Consider the following 20,327-nt stretch of genomic DNA (forward strand, 5'->3'; position numbering starts at 1 on the left):
GTGAAATGACCACCATATTTTGATCATTACTCTTGAATGTCAGACAATCCCCTAAACTATGGTTTATATTCTTTAAAAAACCAGTATTGTTGGAAGTAGCGTGACCACCAGATTCTTGTGTCAGAATGAGAAGCCTCTCAGATACGGTCATGTGTGGTAGCTATGCCCTTCGAGGGTTGTTGCACACTTCCCTCTGGGTCACAGAATGACCCCTCACTCCAAACAGGATCCACGGAGCGCTGACAAACATACTCCTTTGCCTTCTCCAGATGTGGACAGAGCTCGGGTTTGGAAAGTGTTTTCTAGAGCGCTCATCTCCCCCTCTCGCTGAAAACAGCTGCGTGAGCAGGTAGGTGCGGTGAGACGGCCCAGCTCGCCCGCAGGTAACCAGCACAGAAGTGCTAACTTCCTGGGGCCCTGAGCGCTTAGATGCAGAGCCGGCAGAGGAAGCAGGCTGCCACCTCTCCTGTCTGCTGAGGGACGGAGCTCCCCGCCCCCAGGCCTGGTCTGCTGGCCCTGCGCACAGGCGGAACCCTACGGGCAGGTTCCCTCAGCCCCCAGTGCTGGTTACTACAACAGGTGGGGCCCGGTCCTTGTCTGAAAAGGAGAATTTGAGTGGGCCGGCAACCCCCCCGACGCGGCCCAGCCTTTCCCTCCCGGGAGGGCCTAGAAGTGGCCTTCAAGTTCCAAGTCCACGGTTCTAGCTGGGATTGGGACTCTGGGAGTCTGAAGCCGCTGACACTGTGTCTTTGCTGTCCTCTCCGCAAAAGCGTTCTGTGTTCCCCGGGCCCCAACCCCTCGACCACGGGCCGCTGAAGCTGGGTTCTTCCCCGCACCGCAAGCGCACCCCGCGGGCCCCCCCGCCCCCTCCGGCCTCCTCGGCTCCCGGCTTTTGTTGCCCGGGCTTGTTTCTGACTCGCGAACGCCGCCCGGCTCGGCGCCAGGTCACATGCGTTAGTGACAACCTCTCGCAGGGCGGCCCCGGGGCCTCCGCGCCGCCGATTGGCTGGAGCCCGGGCTGGCGCGGCCCTGGGGCGGGGCGGCCGGCGGGCGGGCCCGACGCGGGCGGAGCGGCCGATCAGCTGTTGCGAGCGCTGCACAACAACAAAAGGACCCGAACTGCCGGCGGCGGCTGGGGCGCAGCGACAGGAGGGCTGGAGCCGGCCCGCGCCCCGAACCCGCCACCCGAGGACCGAGCGAGGTGCAGCCTGGCCGGACCGCAGCTACCTCAGCAGCCCCGTGCAGCCCTGCGCCCGAGCGAGCCGGTCCCGAGCCGTCCCCGCCGAGCCGGCAGCCGCTTCGTTCGCCCGCGCATCCCGGCTGTGGCTCGGGCCCACGTAAGTGCTGGCGGGGCGGGCGTCCAGGGCCCCTAGCTGCCCGCGGTCGTGACGGCGCAGCCCGCTCCCGGAACCCGACGGTCTGACCCCGCGCCCTGCCCTCTGGCTGTGCCCTCTCCCAGCCTCTCGCTTCTTCCCTGCCGCTGTCGCCGCCCACGCCCTCAGCCGACCCTCGGCGGTCCCCGCGGCCCGGGTGCGAGCGGAGGCGGCGGCGGGGACCTGGGCCGGGCCGAGCCCCAGCGCCGGGCGGCGGTTGGGTGTTCGGTTTCTGCCTCCTCCCCCGGGCCTGGCCTGCTTTCTTGGCCGCGGAGGACCCTCCTCCTCCTCCTCCTCTTCCTCCTCCTCCTCCTTCTCCTCCTCCTCCTCCTGCACTCGGCCGTGGGATGGGGCTGCCGGCTCGGGACGCGGCGTCCGGGCTCTTCGCCCCTTCGCCCGCGGAGGCACGGGAGGCCCTGGGGCCACGCGGACCCGCTCCGCTAGCCGAGCCCTGCCCGGCTCGAGTGTCCGGGGGACCAGTGCCTGTTGCTTGATCTACTTGATCTCACGCAACACTAGTTGAGATTGCACCTGTGGAAGGAGTGAGTTGCGTTTTGTTTTGTTTGGGATCTGCCGATATTTGATCCTGATCGCTTATTGAGCACTTATTATGTGCCGTGTATTATGCTGAAGACTTTGCCTACATGATCCCGGTCGATGCTCGCAGTAACCCCACGAAGCCGGTCCAGTTATTTTATAGGAAGGAGATCCGGGGCCCAGAGATGAAATAATGTACTCAAGGCCACACAGCCAATTAAAAAATTTAAAAACTAAAGTTGCAGATGGGGACTCAGGTTTAGTTGTAGTCCCTGATTACTTCTCACTAATTCTTGTGTAGGGTGGATTAAGGATGAGCCCCTTTGCATCTGCAGCTCCCAAGGCCTTAGCCGTGCTTTGCTAGTTATGAGAAAAAAGGGGGGTGGGACTGTGACCCTTAGGGTCATAGTGAGTGCCCTAAGGTCCTGAAGTCACTTGCTTGGTACTTGAACTACATTCTTCATTTGCAGGTGTGAAAAGCACTGGGAAGCTTTTGGCCGTTAGGTCACAGCCATTGTAATTCTGAACTGGCAGCAGTATTTTTCAAAAGTCCCTGCTTGGAACCGGTCCCTACTAATTTATGTGACCAAGGTCTCTCTCGTTTTCTCATCCTATCTTTTGTTCTTTTCTGCTCCTTCATGTTTCTCTCTGGAATGGCCCTGCTCTTCAGATGCAAGGGTAGCAGACCACGAATTACTGCTGGGCCACTTCTCTCAGCTTCAGGCCAGGCAGCGGAGGGCTTGGGGGAACAGTCTCACTTGCAAACTAGTTGAACAGACTGGGCAGTGTAAAACGAGCAGAGGTGACTTTTCCTGGTTCTGCAGTTCAGAATGGGGTAAATTACTTGAATCAGAGTCTTCATCTTTCTGTGCTAGTGGGGGAGGGTGGATGTCAATAGGACGGGAATTCTGAGGCTGCTTTTCAGTATAAACACTGGATGTGTGAAAACTGCCACAGCCGTACACATCTTTAGAAGTTAAAGCCTGAGTTGTGCTTTTTTTTTTTTTTTTTAATTATTACTATAACATTGTTTTTGGAGCCTCCTACTGGCAGCAAAACCAACTGAAAAGAACTGTTCTTCAAAGTTCATAGAACTGGAGCTGAGGCTGGTAGGAGCCTGAGAACTCTTGGGCGGGGAAAGACAGCAGTCAGAGGGAGTTTATGCTCCAGTGCCGCCTCCGCCCCTGGCCTGCTCTGCCGCTTTCAAGCAAGGTGCTTAATTTCTTTTCTTTTCTTTTTTTTTTTGTAAAGATTTATTTATTTATTTTAAAGAGTTACACAGAGAGAGGAGAGGCAGAGAGAGAGAGAGAGACGGAGAGAAAGAGGTCTTTCATCCGCTGGTTCACTCCCCAGATGGCCACAACGGCTGGAGCTGCATTGATCCAAAGCCAGGAGCCAGGAGGTTCTTCCAGGTCTCCCACGCAGGTGCAGGGGCCCATGGAGTTGGGCCATCCTCTACTGCTTTCCCAGGCCATAGCAGAGAGCTGGATTGGAAGTGGAGCAGCCGGGTTTCAACCGGCACCCACATGGGATGCTGGTGCTTCAGGCCAGACATTAGCCCGCTGTGCCACAGCGCTTAGTTCCTAAGCCTCAGTTTTCTTATCAGTAAAATGGGATGAGTACCTCAATTGAAGCTTTAATTATTGCATACATTTTACAGGTAAAGAAACTCAGACCCAAAGATGGTAAATGACTTGCTGAGTCTCACAACTGGCTTGGAATGAACTAGTGCACCCCATGGGAGACCAGGAGAAGCACCTGGCTCCTGCCATCGGATCAGCGCGGTGTGCCGGCCGCAGCGCGCCTACCGCGGCGGCCATTGGAGGGTGAACCAACGGAAAAAGGAAGACCTTTCTCTCTGTCTCTCTCTCACTGTCCACTCTGCCTGTCCAAAAAAAAAAAAAAAAAAAATTTCCCGAGTGCTCTTAAGTGTCAGGCAGAATTCTAAGTGATGTACACCAAGTTTTCCTGGTGGTCTCATAAAGCAGATATTGTAGCTGTGGCGCTCTTGTTAAGGTTGAGACTACAGGCACCCACGTGTTTTATCAGATATCCTGAGTACATAGGGGTTACAAGCAGCAGAGCTGGATTTGAACTGGGCGGATTAACCAGAGCAACCTTTAGGTACCACACCCCACTGCTTTTGGTGGGTTACTTATCTAAAAAATAACATTTACAGTATCTTCCAAATAGTTCCCTTTATAAGTTACAAACTAGAATGTTCTTACCCATAGGTATCAAACTTGGCCACCTTTTTCTGCCTGCTGAACATTTTCCACACATGTACTAACAGCAGAAACATTGGTGATAAAGTGTTAAGTAAAGCAAGATACATAATTGTGCATGCTCTAGACTACAACTAGGTAAAAAGAAACCTACGTTAGAAGAAAGAGGACTAACAGATTGCAACAAGGCCGTGGAAGAATAAAGGTTCTATAATGTGTTTTGGTTTTATAATGAAACATTTCTTTTTAAGAGGGAGGATGGAGGTACTTTAAGGAGCAGGGACAAAGCTGGCTTCTTGCAATGCTTGGGCTCAGACACTTTGTATCCTTTTCCACTGGGAGCTGCTGGGCTGGGGTTGGCTGCAACTGAAGGCTTACAGGTGCCTCCAGAAACTCCAGCCACGCCCCGCCCCCCCCTTGCTTCTGCCCCTTAGTTCAGTTGCAGAGCTTTTTTTTTTTTTTTACAGGCAGAGTGGACAGTGAGAGAGACAGAGAGAAAGGTCTTCCTTTGCCATTGGTTCACCCTCCAATAGCCGCTGCGGCTGGCGCACCATGCTGATCCGAAGCCAGGAGCTAGGTGCTTTTCCTGGTCTCCCATGGGGTGCAGGGCCCAAGCACTTGGGCCATCCTCCACTGCACTCCCGGGCCACAGCAGAGAGCTGGACTGGAAGAGGGGCACCCCGACCGGGACTAGAACCCAGTGTGCCAGTGCCGCAAGGCAGAGGATCAGCCTATCTAGCCGCGGCACCGGCGCAGAGCTGTTTTTGTAAACTTGTCCTTAGTACATGGGCTCTCTCTGGAATTTCTATTTTAGTTTTAACATTGCCCCAGAGTTGCAGAGATCAGAAAGGCAGTGACCATGTGAGGAGGAGAGGAATGTGAATCTCTGCTTTGCCTTTCAGCTCCACGTAAAGCCCACCCCGTGGCGAGCCTTCTTTACGGGGCAGGAGCCAAGGTCAGGAGCAGCAGTGACTGGGCCTGGACAGTCTCTGGGCCATTAGCAGGAGGAGAGGCCATTAAGATTTTAGGGAGGTGTTTGTTTGTTTGTTTTTTAAGGTTTATTTATTTGTTTGAAAGGCGGAGTTGACAGGAGAGACAGAGATCTTCTATCTGCTAGTTCACTCCCCAGATGGCCTCAAAGGCTGGACCTGGGTGATCCTGAGCCAAGAGTTTCTTCTGGGTCTCCCATGTGGGTGCAGGGACCCAAAGAGTTGAGCCATCTTCGTTGCTTTCCTAAGCTGTTAGCATGGAGCTGGATCAGAAATGGAACAGTTGAGACTCAGACTGGTGCCCATATGGGATACTAGCATTGCAGGTGGCAGCTTAACCCGCTGCAAACAGCCCCAGCCCTGGGAGATTTTTCAAGACTAACACTGGCCAGAAGAAATAACAGATTGGAAACCACATGTGTGTTTAACTGTTCTAGTAGCCACTTTCAAAAGGAAAAAGAAATGAGAAATTAATTTTATTAGTGTATGTAATCAATATACAATTTTTACTGAGATAGTTTGCATTCTTTTTTGTTGGGTGGACTGAGATACTGAGTCTTTCAAATGCAGCCCAGTATTTATTTTACACTTATAGCACATTTCAGTTCAGCTGCAAAATTGTCATTGGAAATACTTGATCTGTATTTGGACACAAAATTTACAGTTGACAAAGTAGATTCACATACCCTAATTATTCCTAACATACTTGAAAGTTTTCCCAAAATTGACTCCATAATTAGGTTTCAAAATTATTTTATTGTTTAGTTTTTTTAAGATTTATTTATTTATTTGAAAGAATTACAGAGAGAGAGAGAGGGAGAAACAGATCTTTCATCTGCTGACTCCCTAGATGGCTGCAATGGCCAGGGCTAGGCCAGGCCAAAGGAGCCTCTTTTAGGTCTCCCACATGGGTAGCAGGGGCCATCCCTCACTGTTTTTCCCAGGCCATCCAGTAGGGAGCTGGATTGGAAGTAGAGCAGCTGGGACCAGTGTCCATATGGAATGCCAGCATCACAGGTGGCAGCTTTACCCACTATGCCACAGCACTGGCCCTCCAGATGTCAAATTCAAATGGATAAAAGAAGATCTAGTTTCTCAGCCACACCAGTCACATTTCACATGTTTGTTCACCTAATGCACCTGGTGGATGGGGTCCTCAAACAGCTCCTGTGCCTTAGTGACACCCACGTAGTGAGACCAACCTTGGTTCTTCATTATGTTCGAAGTTTGTGGAGAAAGGGAGGGTGCGAGTAAACCTCATATCCCCATTTTTCTAATGGTGAGACTGAGGCTTAGAAGGGCCAAACTGTTTAGCTGCAGGCACCTGTGGTAGGACCAGCACCAGAACTTCTGGTGCCCAGGCCAGCGCACCTCCCACTGCTTCCCAAGGTCTCCACTTTCCCAGCAGGCCTCAGCAGGCGCTTGGTGTACATGCCAGCAGAGAGCAGCAGTGAACTGCAGGATGAGCGTGCTATCCCTGGACTTCTGTACCCACACTCTGCCAACCTGGTTCTCGTTGTCCCTACATGGTCATGGCACATCTGGAGGTAGCCTTTGACCAGGAAGCCCAAAGGGCGTTTTCATGCACTGCTCCTTAGCGGCTCTGGGAGAGCCTGGGCCCTGCACAGTTGTGTGCTGTCCAGGTGTATGCACTGTGTACTCCGTGGGTTTGCAGCTGTAGCCAGAGGGGCCCCAGCAATGCTTTCTGCTTTGTGCCTGACCTGGGCCCCAGTGTCTTACCCTCAAACAGCAATAGGGGAAGAAAGACAGGATGAGCAGGGGCTTCTCCCCTCCCAAACCAAAAAGTCCAGCTGTAGCTGATGCTGGGCTGGCGTCCAGCCCTGCGCTATGGAGATTGGGATGGTTCTCCCAGGTGGATCAGCAGACACAGCATTGTACTTTGGGCTACTCTCTGCTCCTGAAATTGCAGAGAAGTAGGGAAAAGGTTTTGAAAATAGTTTTTCCTCCCTAGCTTGTATGCTCAGAAACTTTGATTTGCGTTAGAGCTGTGATTGCTCATCTCTGGGGATTCTGACAACGCTGTAGCTCAGGGAAGCCAACTCCGCAGCCCACTCTCCTCGTTCCTCTCACCTGGAACAAAAAGCCGAGTCTGAATCCTCGTCCTAGAGCCCCAGCCTTCATGATTTGGCCATGTTTCTTTCCAGAAGGTTTCAGGAAGACTGGTTATGCAAGTGACACTTCCTGTTTACCCGATTTTAATAATTACTGGCTGAGGATGGCGAATTGTGAGCACAGAAGTGTTCTAATGTCATTTATTTGAGATGGTTTACTCTCATGGCAGTGCACCAAAAGCTGTAGCAGTTTACACACGAGGAATCGAACCAGGGCGGCTCAGACCCCAACAGATGCCTGTTGTGCATGTGAAGTGTCAGGAGCCTGAAGTTTGGGCTCAAGGCAATGCTTATGATTTTAACAAAGTGTCAACTACTGAGGTGCCTTTCACCAGTCCTGGGGGTGTCATCCACTGATGGTTTCTGTCATCCGCTTTGGGTTGGAAACTCCCGGATCTACCGCCAGCTGAGATCACTCCCTACACTCCAAAACCCTACATTCAGATGTCCACTCAGTGTCTCCTGCTCTGCCACTTTGCAGGTTGCCTGAAGTGAGCATGTCAGAAATGCTCAACCTGTGTGTTCTGCAGTGTTCTTATTCCCCTAGTGATCTCTCCATCCCTCCGTTGGGCAGGCCAGGAACCTGGGTTGTCTTTTGACTTTGCCCTCCCCTTAACCTCTGGCATATGAGACCCTGCAAGATCTGGTTTGTGCTTAGCCCCGCAGCCTGCTCTCTCGGCCCTCTGTCTGGATCCTGAGCCATGCAAAAGGTGCCACATTTCTACTAACCTGCAGCTTTCTGCTGTGCTCTTAAATATTTATCAGTCCAGCCAAAGCCAGGAGTCTGGAACTCCATCCAGGTCTTCAGTGCTTATGCCATCACCCACTGCTTTCCCAGGTGTATTAACAGGGAGCTGGAGCAGATAGGGAACAGCCAGGACTCAAACAGGCGCCCAGATGGGATGCCTGCATCTCAGTAGGGAGTTTAACCTACTGTGCCACAATGCTGGCCCCGCCACTGTGTTCTTGTTCCCCCTCCCTCATCTTCTCAACCACTGAAGATTCGTGGCATGCATTGCCAGAGTCTACGCAGCTGGCTGTACTTCTCTGATGACATTCATCATACTCAGTTGTCACACTTGCTGTGGGATGGCCTTGTTCACTGTTCTCTCCCTGTACTGATAGGTGCCCAGTAAATATTTGTAGACTAATGGTTGACCTGGATGGAGAACTGTGTGCCAAGTACCTTGCTAGGTAAATGGCCTACGTTATCTCATTTAACAAGAGGAGAACCAGGGAGACTGTTTAGGAAGTGGATTTGGCAAAATGTTGGGAGAGACAGCAGGTTGGCTGAAACTGGATGAGAGTGATGAGGGAGTAGGTGGATGTGAGCCACAGTCCACAGGACTTGCTGAGGGCTTGAATGGGGGAACAGGGGAGTCGGTGGGAAGGAACAAGAGGTGGCAAAGGGAACTGCTGAGTTTTTGGCCTGAGTAACTCCTGAGAAGGGAGTGGAGGGTAATCAGTGTATATGGATAAGTTTGTCAGGAGGAAATTAAGAGCTCTTTCTGATAGGTGTGCCAGGTGGACATGGATATATCAATTTATAACCCTGTAATAAGATCAAGCAAGGCTAGAATTCCTCATTTAGAACCCCCTAAAAGTCCCTAGGCAGGAACTCTGCCCACTGAAGTCTTCTAGCTTCCTGACTCGCACAGCACGTGGCCGCAGAGGCAGGATTGGAACCCATGCCCACCAACTCCAGCACTGCCTTCTGAGCCATGACACAGGAGTGGTGGTTCCAGTCCCCGCTGCTGCCCAGCTCGGCCACCTGTGGTGCACACGTCTCCATGCCAGCTGTAGGAATTGTTCTGAATTTGAAGTATGCTGTTCTTACAGATTTGGAGCATACGTAGGTATGATTAGAGTCGTATACAAGAAGTACAGCACAGAGGGAAAGATGAGGGCCTGGTCTAGTAGTGGTCACTAGGCACCAAAGCTGGCTTCCTCTGAGGACTCCTGCACAGTTGAGTGTCATGCAGCAAGGACGGACAAGAGGTAGATTTTGTGCCTCTGCTTACAGAAAAGGAGGGTCGTTGCTGGAAATATGTTGTTCACTTTCATCCCTGATTATAAAAGCATAGGTATGGAAAAGAACCAACTCCTGCCCCTCTTATTTCATATTTAAAGATATATACAGGTGGCCGGCGCCGTGGCTTAACAGGCTAATCCTCCGCCTAGCGGCGCCGGCACACCGGGTTCTAGTCCCGGTTGGGGCGCCGGATTCTATCCCGGTTGCCCCTCTTCCAGGCCAGCTCTCTGCTATGGCCCGGGAAGGCAGTGGAGGATGGCCCAAGTGCTTGGGCCCTGCACCCGCATGGGAGACCGGAAGAAACGCCTGGCTCCTGGCTTCGGATCAGCGAGATGCGCCGGCTGCAGCAGCCATTGGAGGGTGAACCAACGGCAAAAAGGAAGACCTTTCTCTCTGTCTCTCTCTCTTTCTCACTATCCACTCTGCCTGTCAAAAAAAAAAAAAAAAAAAGATATATACAGGTTACATTTGAACACTTGATTCATAATGTTTCATAAGGAAGGATGTTGCATTCTTGTGTTTGACTCCATAGGAGGAAGTGGCTATAGAGTATAGGCTAAGGTATATACTAGTAAGGGGAGTGTGTGTGCATTTATTAAATTCATGTATGCTGATATGGAGTAACCCCTTTTTCTGTTTTATTTTAGGGATAATGACTCTTGTTGTTTCTCACCTAAGTTGAATAAGCACCCTGCGCACTTTAATTTCCTGGTGGTACCATCGGGCTGACTGAAGACAGGAGTTTTGAAATTGCAGCTATAAAGACATCCAGCCAAAGTCTCAGTCTTGCCTTAACAATGTTACAGAGGCTGAATAAAATGTTTATGGGTGAAGTCAATACTTCTTCCAGCCAAGAGCCAGAATTCAGTGAGAAAGAAGATGATGAATGGATTCTCGTTGACTTCATAGGTAAGGTTTACCCCCATGGTTAGTCTTCACAGTGAAAGTGGCAATGCCTGCCCCTCTGTTTTTGCATAAGTGAGCCAGTAACTCTGAAGTAAATAAACAGGAATTTGTATAAAAATAAATTGCAGGAAACATTTTGGTGCCAGGTGACCCATCAGTGAAATTGATTGACGCCAGACTTTGTAGTCTTGAAGCTCTTAGAGCCTGATCCATTCAGACCCTTGAAGGGGAACCCCTCCCGTCAGACAGGCAGTAATCCACAGGGCTCAGCGTTCTGCCAGCAGACCAGAGACAGTCCTGAGACCATTCCAACAAAACTGAACTACTCCTTCCCACATACTGACCACACACACACACACACACACACTGCTAGGAAATTATTTTATAGTCAGGTTGAGTGAGTACAAGAGGTTTTAATTCTGCCCTAAATCAAGGGAGGGATGCGAGCGAGCATCAGCTAACGATATCATCTCCTCTTTTTTGTGCTGTGTCTGGGATGGGTGGCTCCATGATGACTGCGTAACGTGCTAATCACCTTCCCGTGGGACGTGGACTGTGCCGTGGACCGCCGTCTAGACACTTGCGCTGACCTCTCAGCAGAGGAAGAGGAAGAGGAAGAGGACCTCAGTGAGGAGTCCCCTGCTGAGCACGCTTCTGTCTTCTCCTGTTTGCCTGCGTCTCTTGAGTGCTTGGCTGACACCAGTGATTCCTGCTTCCTCCAGTTTGAGTCCTGTCCAATGGAAGAGAGCTGGTTTATCACCCCTCCCCCCTGTTTTACCGCAGGTGGATTGACCACTATCAAAGTGGAAACAAGTCCAATGGAAAACCTTCTCATCGAACATCCCAGCATGTCTGTCTATGCTGTGCATGACTCCTGCCCTGGGCTCGGCGAGGCCAGCTGCGGCACCGAGGAATTTCATGATCCCACTAGTCCCAGGTGTGTTCCCACGACTTTACTGTCTCCATGGGCAGTCTGCTGAGAGTGCATTTTATTTCTGTTTCAAGTCAAAGCTAAGTTTTTAGAAGACAGAAAAGTAATTTGTTAAGCAGTTTATGAAAGCATATGCACAAGTGTACACAGCGGTATTTTTTTTAAAATGACACTTTTTTAAAAAGCTTGTACATTTTAGATTTCTTAAAAAGTTAGTTATGGCATGACCCCAGTTATATAATAGAGAAGAGAACTATCTTATATGTAACAATCTCTACTGAATGGAAATAAAAGCCTGACATTTCTCCTAAGCATCTTAATATGATTCTGGCACATTACAGCCTGGATTATTTACGGGATCCAATTCAACCAGAATAGTGTGAATTAAAATAAACTCTTACTTTCTTCCATGTATTATTAAAGTCACATCAAATGGTGCTTACATTTGAAAACCTAAGTAAGACATCTGAAATATAAACCAAAATGGCAGTTTTAACAAAACTTTTTGCTCAAAGAGTTGTTTTCTGCCTCTCGAAGGAAAGATTGCACACCAGAATGAGGTCTTGTTTTAGGGGCCCCAAGTGCTGTGAAGTGCTCTGTTTGAATGGCAGGTGGATGTAGGCCCTGGTTAGTTTAGAGAGGTGCCTGGTCAAGACAGTATGTTCCAGAACAAAGAGACATCTCTGGCCTTTATCCAGAAATCATATCCAGGGAATATATCTTAAGCCCATCACCAAATAACTTGACATCATAAATAACTTGTCAGTCGATCACGCACAGAAGTGGAATATTCCCAAGGTGTTAGCATCTGGGCGATGTTGGCACTGACTGCATTCCCTCTCTTAGGTTAGGGGTCCAGGTGAATTTGGATCCTTTGGAGCAGTTCAGAATATTGCAGTGGTTAGTGCTGTCATCCATGGAGCCTCCTTCCATTAACTAGGCCACAGTGTATACCCTCTATTTCCTGTTTGCTAAATATAAACAAAGCTCAGGCAGCCCACTAATTTAACTTAGCCAGAGTTTGCTGCACTCGCAAGTCAACATTGTAGATGATCTTTTAGGAGGTCAAACATCCTTACTTTTGCTTGTACCGAAATGACAAACAGTTTGCTCACATAGTTACATGATGCCAGACTACAGACTGAGTAAGGTTTTTAACTGGCAGTTTATTTGGCCCTTTAAGTTTATCAAGAGGTGTCTTAGGCATTCCAACAAACAATTTAAATACAACGTTTGTATATTTACTTTTCAGTGGTGAAAGTGTGTATGTGAGTGTCAGCAACTCTGCAAAACACCTTTGTATCACAGAAGCAGTCCCTGTGCATTGTAGAAAATGCAAGCATGCAGAACTGTCGGATTTTAGAGTGACAGTCCTGTGCCTCCGGAGATGAATACTGTCACCATCCTAGGGCATCGCCTTCTAGATTTTTTTTTCTGCATATGCCGTGTGTGCACAACCACTCGCCTGTTCCTCCTCCCCTCACACTCTTCTAACCAAAACGGGATTATGCTGCAAATACTGTTTTATTACTTGCTTCCTTAGGCAATGATCTCCACCTTTTTGTGGCAGTAAATGCTTTTGTGCTACTCCAAACCAATACTGTGGTTTCCCTGATAGCGCCTACAGTATTTCATCAAGTTTATCCAAACTGCCTCCAATCGTTTGTTTTTGCATTCATAAAATATAGATTTAATATAGGATAAATATCATTTTCCATGTGCAAATGATGAAAAGAACACACTGAACTTTATATGGATTCTTTCTTTCTGCACACAAAGGCCTGCAGTTATTACAGTTTTGTGACAGTAACTAAAATAGTTAGCATCCTTGTTTTGGGATTCTTATCAGGCAGGACCACTAAATCAAGAGAGAAATCAGGTAAGCGACTAGCTATGTAGTAAACAGCTATGTCTTTCGGAAGTTAAATCGCTTCCATCCCATCTGTCCTCAGGGATAGTTGAGTAAAGCACATGAAAGTACGCTGCTTCGTAACTACCGTGGGCTCTGGCATATGTGTTCTATTGCATTTCAGCCTTTATAAATACTGCTTGTGAAGGGTTATGAACTATCATAATCTTAAGTAATACTTGTGTATGCCTTCGATGACCCATAGGAAGGCAGTTCTAATAAAGTTGACCACGTCCTAATAGTAAAATTAAAGTAGCATTTTAAATCTTACTAGTGATTTAATAGTTCACCATTTAACATTTGTAGGGCCAGGAAAAGCTGCTAATAAGACTCACGGACACAGAGTAAGTATCTTCCCTGTGAGACTGTGTGATAGATGCTATCTGCATAGGAAGAAGAAGGACTCAAATGCCCCCCCTTTAAAAAATCTCCTTAGATTAACTTATTTTAGTTTCTTGATGTGACCTGTTTTAATTGTGCTTTAGAAATATGTATATATGTACATGTTAAAAGAGACCAGTGTTTTCCTCAAGTGATGTTAAGGCAGAACAGATAACTGCCCTTCCTTGCAAAATAAACCTTAAGAATCTTAAAACTCTTTGTGCTATGTGTTAACATGGTTTAGATCAATCCTGTTATTAGCTTTAATATAGAAAACAATATTATATAGAAAACTGGCTGTAGCCATTTTTTTTTTTTTTTTTAATCTGAGAGGTAGAGTTACAGACAGTGAGAGGGAGAGACAGAAAGAAAGGTCTTCCATCTGCTGGCTCACTCCCCAAATGGCCTCAATGGCTGGAGCTGGGCCAGTGTGAAGACAGGATCCAGGAGCTGCTTCTGGGTCTCCCACAAGGGTGAAGGGGCCCAAACACTTGGGCCATCTTCTACTTTTCCAGGCCATCAGCAGAGAGCTAGATTAGAAGAGTAGCAGCCAGGACTTGAATCGGCGCTCATGTAGGATGCCTGTATTGTAGGCAGAGGCTTAGCCCACTACACCATAGCCATATTAAAAAAAAAAAAAAAAGATTTATTTATTTGAGAGGCAGAGAGAGACAGAGAGAGGTCTTCTACCTGCTGGTTCACTTCCCAAATGGCCACCGATGGCCAGAGCTGGGCCAATCCAAATCCAGGAGCCAGGAGCTTCTTCTCAGTCTCCCACATGACTGCAAGGGCCTAAGGACTTGGGCCATCTTCTACTGCTTTCCCAGGCCATAGCAAAGAGCAGAATAGGAAGTGGAGCAGCTAGAACTCAAACCCATGCCTATATGGGTACTGGCACTGTAGGCAACAGCTTTACCCGCTATGCCACAGTGCTGGTGGCCATATTTTAAGATTATGTGGTATTCAAGAGTCTTTATAACCTTGCCGTAAGTGCATTTCCAAAATGTGCCCTGGTGTGCTGTGAATAAAAATGGAGACTCGTCTTCTATAAGGAATAGATTCTTACCTGGAAAAATGCTCAATGAGTAGAATTTCTTTATGCATATTGCTATTAAAGATAGATGCGATGCTTCTTTCCTACATCATTACATTTCCACACAGAAAACATCAGAAGGTGCTCCAGCATAATGCTCTCCAAGCAGTAAAAACTGGGAATTCAAATATTTCCCTTTAAAAATGTTGATGAGAATTAAAAGATGTAATATTTGCAAAATAGTTGGCAAATGCAGATATTGAGTGAATGTCAGTTCCCCTCCCAGAAAAGCTTATATACATGTGTGTCACTGAAATTCACTCAAAGTACACAGTGCAGTTTTGGAACTCAGGCTCCTTCGCCATCTGGGTTAGATGGCATATTTCCACTAAAAGTTGGCCTCTCCTTTCCCCACTATCAGTCAGTGTGCCTGCAAAACAGAAAACTTGTCTGTCAGCCTCAGTGAGACACCAGGCTCTCATTCAACCTAAAGCAAATGAGCTTGTCAAATTGAATTGCTACATAACTTTTTCGGTTTCATTTCAATACATTTAATACATGGCCACTTTTTTCTGTTTCAGAGCGGAAGCTCAGAGTGAGGTGGAGCAGCACATCCACTGCTATGTGGCAGCTCTTGCTGCTCACACAACGTTTCTGGAACAATCCAAGAGCTTTCGCCCTTCCCAGTGGATAAAAGAGCACAGTGAAAAACAGTCTCTGAACAGAAATAGCCTTCGTCGCCAAAATCTTACCAGGGATTGCCACTCTCGGCAAGGCAAGCACAACGGCTGGGTTGTTCACCAGCCCTGCCCGCGTCAGTACAATTACTAAGAATGTCAGGTGTCGTTGCTTGGTCTCTCTCGGTTTGTGCTTGTGTGTGTGGATGTGCGAATCCGTGCAGTGGGCACGCTGTCTCCACAGCCAGTGAGGACCGAACACGTCGTTGTATCGGTGTGTTTGGACACTCTGGAAAACCTGATTTATTTGTTGGGTACCACATAATGCCTTGCTGTTAACATTTACTTTTTTGTAAATTTCTCAGAATATTTTTGGAAACATATCAATACAGTGTTTGTTGTTTGGGGATGTCTTTAAATCTGTTGAGGTGTACATGAGTTAGCATTTTAAAGACATTTCCTCCAAGTATAAGAATAGGCATCTTTTGGTTTCATTTACTTTTTATTACTTAATCAATCTTTTGAGTAAGCAAAAATCTATTCTCAGGGTCAGCCATACACTTTATTGACCAGTACTTGATAATCTCTTGTGTATATAATGAACACATTTTTACACTAACATGAGCATTAACAGGTGATAGTTGCCATGGATATAGTGGAATTGTGGCTGGACTTTGTTTTGAAAGAAAACTTGATATATTCCGTGTGTGTGGTTTTCGTTTTGTTTTCCCGATTGGTCATGCCGTTCATTTTGGGATTCAGGTACATTAGCTTTAGCGAACAGTCCTTTGGGTCCTTGCTGTGTGACTAGTGCCGTGGCACAGGCATCGCAGGGGCACGTGCAGAGGGGTTACAAAAGCCCTGTGAAAGAATACGCGGAAAACTCGTGGCCCCCACGGACCCCTCGGCTAGCGTGCAAGTTGCTTCTGTTCTTCCCTGCCGGCTCTGCCATGCCCGCCTCGTGTGAGCTCTGAATCCGGAAGGCGCTGTGTGGGCACCTGTGACGCCATTTCTGGGGGGGAGGGGGTGCGCACAAGACAAGCAGGAGGCTTTATTTTTGCAGACACGAGGGCCAGCCCCCTGCCAAGCGGCAGGCGAGGGCGGCGGCGGCAGGTGTCTGGGGATGGCTCTCACAGCACCGAGGCCGGAACCACAGGCTGGCTTCCGTGAGTGTTCCTGTTTGCCCGCACTTCAGCAAAATCTCCAACCATTCTGGCCCCCGCACCCGGCGCCGCCTCGGGCCCTCACGCGGCTGCAGTGGGGCCGTGCGGACCGAGCCTGTGCGAACTTCCAAGGCCTTTCTACTGACTCCAGTGATGGCGGGGCGCTGCCACTACTGTTCCCCACAGCGTTGGTGCTACTGTGGCCAGAGTGTAGGGGTCCCCTCGCGCGCAGGCGCAGGCCACTTAACTTGACGCAGAAAAATCGACTTCCTTACCTCTAGCCACTCTCTTCACGTTGTAGCGGTGGTGGGGGTCTTGCTGAGCCATCCACACCCTCGCTGGTGCCCTCTGCGGCTCACCAGACACGTGCCCAGCCCGCTCTGCGGAAGGCTATCCCAGTCCCGCAGCTTGTGTGTCCGCGTCCTGGGCTAGAAAATGTCTGCAAGGAAAAAGCAACACGGCCTCGGGCAGGACTGTGTGCCTGGCAGCCGTGTAGCCGCCTGCTGCAGGCAGCCGGGGCGCGCAGGCCGGAGCTGTGCCCCTGCCGCTGCCGCCGCTGTGTGTGCGGACACGCTGGTTCTAGACTCTTCCACTGGCCATGACCGAGTGCCAGGATGCCTCTTTAGAACAAGAGGCTGGGTCCCCCACCCCTTTCTCTGTTGACTTCCCCTTTATTTATTTGTTTTCTAATTGGGGGCCAAGATTGTAAAGTTTTGTTAAACTGAGTTAGAAGTTAGTTTGTTACTATGTGCGTTTACCGGAGGTGGGAGATGAGGTCAAGTTTTCCTGCTGGTGTGTGTTTCACACCCGCTGTTCTGGGGCCATAGGCTGGTGACTTGGAAACGGAAGGTGTGTGTGTCGCACCCGCTGTTCTGGGGCTGTAGGCTGGTGACTTGGAAACGGGCCGCTCACCGTCTTCTGTGGGGAGCCCGAGTGCTTAGCGTCTCTGTGTGCGTGTGTGCTTAGTGCCTCACCAGCTACAGAAGTTCAGCCGTGAGAATTTGTTTGGCAGCGTGAACAGATTTGTATATAAACATGCAGTGGTCTTTTTTTTAATATAATGTTTTTGAAATTTCCTGATACCTTAAATATATTTACATCTGTTACTCACTGACTTTTTGTTGGGCTAAGGGCCCCACTTTTCTATTATGCTTTATTCCTAGAAAACAAAAAACATTACAAAAAACATTTAGACATTGGGATTTTCCTTTCAGGATTAGGATTACCAGGCCCCCTGTGATATCCTCCCGTGGTTTCTGTGTCAGTGTGTAAGGTTTCTGTCAGGTGTAGGAATGGAAGAAAATGGTTACATCATTCAGTTGAAGTTCTCAAAGTTCAAGAGATGTTTGTTAGGCATCTATTGCATTGAAAGACATAAGGCCAATAATAATACAAAGTGATGTTGACTTGTTAACTATTCTTTGAACGATGGCCAAAATATACTTTGTTATGGGTTTATTATTTTTGCTGTTGTAAATACTAGTGGTTTACAGTGCGCTTTAATGCATAGTCCTTAAAAATGGGAGCAGTGAGCAATGAGAGCCCTCTGAATTCAATAGCGCTCTTTCTAAACTGGTAATGGAGAATGGTATTTGGAAAAAGCCTGGAATATGTGGGCACATAAGCAGTGCTTAGTGGATGAGTTTCTTAGCTTTTACAGGACACTTTGCTTCTGAGTTTGTGGTTTCGTTAATGAAACATTTTCTGCGGATCCTATGTTTATTTTTCTTTCTCAGCTGACTGAATTACGTACCGCATATTATCGCACAGAAAGCTGAAGACAGCCATCCGTTCGTCTTCCGTGGCAGTGCACTTATATGCTTGGCTGGGTGGAGGATTTTTCTGCAGAAGATGCAAAGTGATAGGATTTTTTTCTCATTGCAGGGAGCTTTTTACCCGGTTAGTTTCCTGTCCCTGTTGTCAGCTCCCCAGCAGTCTGCTGTGTTTACACGCTTCCTTTGCTGTCCCAGTGCTGTGACTCCTCCTTGGCAGGGCTGTTCAGCATTGCTTCATTGCTTGTTTTTGCTTCTCGCACCTGTGTAGTACACTGGTTTGGCATCTGCATCCTCGTGGAGATCTTGAGTTTCTATGCTGTTTCTCAACCTTCTCGAGGAAATGTATTATCTTTAGATCCTCTCAAGAAAAAAACAAGGAAAGGACCTTCTTATCCTTATTTTCCTTAGTTGGAAAAAAAAAAAAATGCAGGACTCCCACTGGAAGGTACACATGTACATTTAAATAGGTTGGTGGGAAAAGTTGGGGGTGTTTCCAGGGTTATTTTTTGCTTTTAGAATCAGCTAAGAGACTGCTCCTTGTACTGGGAGATACTAGTACGTGTTTGTGATGTTACCTTAAAATTACCTGCTTATTTTACAAAGCCCACGGATGCTAGGTAAACACTTTGAAAAGCTGGGCTTCTATCATGATGGTTTCACTGCCGTCCGCCTTGCTGATTATAAATGGCATCTCTCTTTATTTTAATGCTTACAATTTTGTATAAAATGCTTTATTTAGGAAACCTACACAGTACTCATACAGTGGGGTTAGCCTTGCCACGCTCTGGTATCACTTGAAAGTTGACACCAGTGGAGGTGGCCTCAGGTTGAGGGAAGCAAACAGACCAGGAGATCTGTTGTTAGTAGCGGTGCCCTTCCTGTGGGAGGAGTTACCGTTCGAGGAAGGCAGCTTCAATGGATAATGTTTTGTATACCATTGAGAATTTTCCTTAGGACATTTCTAAAAATTGTTACATGTTCAGTGCTCAGTTCTCTGCATCTGCCTGAAGTTTTAGAATTTGTTTTCTAGGTGAACTTATAATAACCAAACCAGTACTTGGGGAGGTGAGATGTGTGTGTTTAGGCTGGGAGTGTATGAGTGGTTTTGTTTGCCTTCTGTTTGTGTTTTCCTCCAGAGGTTTTGAACTTCAATCCATAATTGTGTTATTTTTTAAGTGGTTTATTTTGTTGTTGTTGTTGGTCAAGCAAAACTGTGGACACATTTGCTTTTCAAGGGTGGGGCCAGAGTTACAGAGACGGAAGAGTATTGGAGATGTACTATGTGCCTTCTCAAGGTGTTTCTGGACACAGATTTTTTTTTTATCAACTTGAAAACTAAAAAGGGACATTTGGTTAAGTTATATACTGTACATCAATCTATGCATAAATGGCAGCTTGTTTTCTTGAGCCACTGTCTTAAATTTTTTTCTGTTTTTATAGAAATGTTTTAATACTAATTGGTTCATTGATGGTCGATTTTATACAGACTGAACAATACAGCACTTTGCCAAAACTAAGTGTAGCATTGCTTCAATACTGTGTATTAACACCAGTTCTCTGTACTGGGTTCAGCAGTGCACTTTGCACAACCTGGAGTTACGGTTTGCAATCTGTCAGTTAATAAAATGTCCTTTAACTTCACACTCTCCAGATTCTTTTATTTTGTGGTTCTTAGTCTTAAAAGCAGGCACAACTTACTTAAAATATTTGCTCTTGAGTTTTGCTTATCTAAAATATGTTTAACATGCATTTTAAATATTTTTTCAAAAATTATTTATTTTGAAAGGCAAAGTAACAGAAAAAAAGAAAGATAGTTCACTCCCCAAAGGCTGTAATGGCTGGAGCTGGGCCAGGCCAAAGCCAGGAGCCTGGAACTCCATCCAGGCCTCCCATGTGAGTAGCAAAGGCCCAAGGACTTGGGCCATCTTCTGCTGCTTTCCCAGGTGCATTAGCGGGGAGCTGGATTGGAAATAGAACAGTCAGAACTGGAACCAGCTCCCATCTGGATGCCAGCATCACAGGTGGCAGCTTAACCTGCCATGTCACAACTCGGCCCCAACATCTTTTTAAGTAGGGTTAAAACAATTTTTTTAGAGGTGAGTGTTGTGGCCCAGTGAGCTATTTTGCCACATTCCATATTGGAGTGATCGGCTGCTCTGGCTTCTGATCCATCTTCCTGCTAAGATCCCGTGCTTGGGGCCCTGCTACCTACGTGAAAGACTCAGAAAGAGTTCTTGGCTCCTGGCTTTGGTCTGGCCCAGCTC

General features: G+C 47.8%; 1 protein-coding gene across 3 annotated transcripts; it reads left to right on the forward strand.

Moving 5' to 3' along the window:
- The first annotated feature begins 1,095 nt into the window (after positions 1 to 1,095).
- Positions 1,096 to 19,704, forward strand: TP53INP1 (tumor protein p53 inducible nuclear protein 1). 3 transcript variants are annotated; one of them, XM_062188223.1, is made up of 5 exons: positions 1,096 to 1,337; positions 9,936 to 10,197; positions 10,771 to 11,131; positions 13,341 to 13,378; positions 15,030 to 15,120. In XM_062188223.1, exons 2-4 carry the CDS (start codon positions 10,086 to 10,088, stop codon positions 13,357 to 13,359), a joined length of 492 nt encoding a protein of 163 aa, XP_062044207.1. In that variant the 5' UTR covers positions 1,096 to 1,337; positions 9,936 to 10,085; the 3' UTR covers positions 13,360 to 13,378; positions 15,030 to 15,120. The 3 variants fall into 3 exon arrangements, with proteins under 3 accessions (XP_062044207.1, XP_062044205.1, XP_062044206.1); XM_062188221.1 differs by lacking the exon at positions 13,341 to 13,378 and having other exon boundaries at positions 15,030 to 19,704; XM_062188222.1 differs by lacking the exons at positions 1,096 to 1,337; positions 13,341 to 13,378 and adding an exon at positions 2,962 to 3,122 and having other exon boundaries at positions 15,030 to 19,704.
- Positions 19,705 to 20,327: the final 623 nt, after the last annotated feature.

Source organism: Lepus europaeus, chromosome 4 (assembly GCF_033115175.1).
Source record: "Lepus europaeus isolate LE1 chromosome 4, mLepTim1.pri, whole genome shotgun sequence".
Classification (NCBI taxonomy): Eukaryota; Metazoa; Chordata; class Mammalia; order Lagomorpha; family Leporidae; genus Lepus; species Lepus europaeus.